This window comes from Megalops cyprinoides, chromosome 10, assembly GCF_013368585.1.
Source record: "Megalops cyprinoides isolate fMegCyp1 chromosome 10, fMegCyp1.pri, whole genome shotgun sequence".
In the NCBI taxonomy this organism is placed as follows: domain Eukaryota; kingdom Metazoa; phylum Chordata; class Actinopteri; order Elopiformes; family Megalopidae; genus Megalops; species Megalops cyprinoides.
In genome coordinates this window covers 27,008,386-27,011,339 of record NC_050592.1, presented here as the reverse complement: position 1 = coordinate 27,011,339, position 2,954 = coordinate 27,008,386, and the positions used below count along the sequence as shown (strand labels likewise).

Below are 2,954 nucleotides of genomic sequence, written 5' to 3'. Positions count from 1 at the left end.
TACACCAAACTCCTTAAAAACATTTCATCAGTATATCACTCTTTGATTTCTTCTTATTGCAGTGCAGACCAAATTTCCATATGATTGCAGGCTTTATTTACGATAGCGGAGAGGCACACGTGGAAAAAAAAGATATAAAAATGATTTGTTTTAGCAGAATGTACTTTTTATGTTACTCCAATAAAGCTTTTTAGGCTGAATTATAACTGACAGAAGAGGAAATGGTTAGACAGGATGACAAAGATTATCAAAAGCAGAAGTGAGAGAAAAGAGCGAGAGATTATTAAAAGTGAGAAGCCGTTGAGCAGCTCTTCCGCCGAGTTACCCGTCCTTACACTCGCTCTTGCGGATGCTTTCGGCGGCGGGGGTCGACAGGCTTTCGTGCCTAACCTGACAGGCGAACACCTCCCCGGAGTCCCACTCCGAGCGGGACAGGGTGAGCATGCTGTTCATGCCGTAGGTCCCGTCGGACTTGCGCAGCGATTGGCTATCCAGCTGGCTTCCCACTGCGCTACGCCCGTCCACCGTCCAGCTCACGGTGACGGAGTCGGGGTAGAAATTGTTGACCAGACAGAGCAACGTGGCCTGACTTTTGTCAGATGTCTCCTTAGAGGTCGGAGGCAGCACACTGATCACTGGGGAAGACAAGGCGCGGCCTGTGGACGAGGCGGCACATGAGTATCCAGGCAGGCGGAACATTCCTGCAACCTTATGGCAACATTGTGACAACATCACGCTGGTTGACTCTTTCATTTAAAGATGCAACTAAATAATCCTAAAGTCACTAAGAATGGGTGCTCACAGGAGACTGAAAACCACTAGTGATGTAACTTAGCCTTGATGTGAAATTAATTATCTGACATGTCGACTATAGTGAGTTTTCATGCATGTTTTAAAAATCTAAATTACCTTAATTTCACACCCAGATAAATGTTAAAATTGCAAAACAACAGAATATTATCGATGTAAAATGATATTATCGGATAAAACAATCAGACAATCGGAATAGGCTATTTTGTTATTTCTTCATCCCTTGTTTTAATTTTTTATTTTAAAATAACATTTCCCACTTTTCTCACTTCTGTATGTGCTACAACCTCACAAAATACTTTCAGACAGCAAAGACTGGTATAGTGCCTCATACTGTAGTTCTACAGGAACGATAAAATGACGGCGGGGAAAATCAATTTTAGAATCAATAATAAGAAAATCAGAAACTTTTGGACAACAACACTGAAAAAAGATGACGAGATTACACGAGAATTTTAGGGAAAGCGGAAAGAATATCTTCAGATGTAATAATTGTATAATCTGTCCTACAAAACATATCTCGAAAATGAATGCGCTATCAATCTTATTAAATATTTGGTAACACTTTATATCATGTATCCATGAATTAATCAGGTAAATTAATTGTATTAATTTTCAATTACTGCATTATTAAAAGATAATTGAAATTTAATTTAGCGTTTATTGTAAGAAGACGTCACGCACTGGATACAAATGACTTTAGGACACAAACTGCGAAACAAGTCAACTAAAGGTTTATAGCATTAACTACTGTTTGATGAACATTCATAAATTTATAAAACTGAGCATCACCTGTTCAGTAAAGCCCTTTATTAATGTTAACAAGAACTACAAATTTAACTGATGTCAATAACGCTAATAAATACTAATAATTATTAATGATTAATTAATTGGACCTTGGTATAAAGAGAAAAACAAAACCCCGTATTGGAGAAAAATGAGAGCAAACAATGCTTCTATCATTCATATTTTCAAAATTATCAATGACAATTTTTAGCTAAATTTTATTTTACAAAATTACTGAATTTGGCTTGTTAATTTCTCATTCAAAATTATTTTGTAAGACGTAGAAATAATTGGAGTGATGTTTCACATCAGAGGACTCTACGTTTTCTTAAAATAATTAAAAACACAGTTTTGAATTTGGTGTTGTATGTTTGGATTGATCAACGTAATCGGTGCTGAAACTCGTCTTACTGACAAAACGGGCAAACCACTGAAAACCAACAAAACCAATGCAATGCAGAGTAAAACAGTAAAAAGTCAACAATATTAACTCAATATTGTAAATATCTGAGAAAGATAAACTTACTTTTGACCATCAGCTTGGTCCCGGCCCCAAACATGTACCACAGTGCTGCAAACAGAGGAAGAGGCCGTACAAAAACCCCTCCTTTATTCAGCTTGACTAAGACAGTCTCACTCTCATAATCTAACACCAGCACTGTACCGTAATTCTGCTTTAAAACCACAGTCACATCACAGATTTGGCATTTTGATAATTTTCTGAATTACATGGGTTGAGCTGATATATTTATATATTTATGTAGAGCATATATGTATATATACAGCACTAATGATCACATTCAACTGCCTCTCTGAACACACTGAAATGTGCAACAAAGAAAAAACATATGCTCATGGAATAAAATATTTCTCTTTAGATGCAGTTCAAGAATGTATATCTAAAGCAATAATAACAGGAAATCTCCATGTCTCTATGAATCTCTGTGTCTGCATTCAAAGAGCACTTTATATGAAACCAGACAAAACATATTTCTGTTTGTACCCCAACCTGAGATGTCTTGCTTGTGTTGTGCTGTGTTGTTTCTCTGTCTTCCTGTCTGTCGGTGTGGGCGTGTCTTTGTTTTTGTTTTTGTTTTTGCGTGCATGCGCTTTTGTTTTTGTTTACAGCCCCATGTGCTCCCGCGTCCCATCTCCTGTCCTGCCTATCTGCCCTTCTGCCACACCCACCACCTGAAGCCCGTCCTGCTCACCTGTTCCCTGTCTAGTCATTATTAGTCTGTGTATAAATACCCCTCTGGTGTCTTTGTCCTTTGCCAGCTTGTCTCAGTGTTTTAGCCTGTTTTCGGCATGCCTGTTTATATCTGTATGCTCTGGTGGTGCTGTATGCTCTTGGATTA

The 2,954-nt window shown here is 37.9% G+C and overlaps 1 gene segment (V, D, J or C); it reads right to left on the bottom strand.

Annotated features, from left to right (window-relative positions):
• Positions 1 to 202: 202 nt before the first annotated feature.
• On the bottom strand, positions 203 to 2,233 carry LOC118783915. The segment is given in 2 exon segments: positions 203 to 656; positions 2,123 to 2,233. Coding segments are annotated over 2 exon segments (369 nt in total).
• Positions 2,234 to 2,954: the final 721 nt, after the last annotated feature.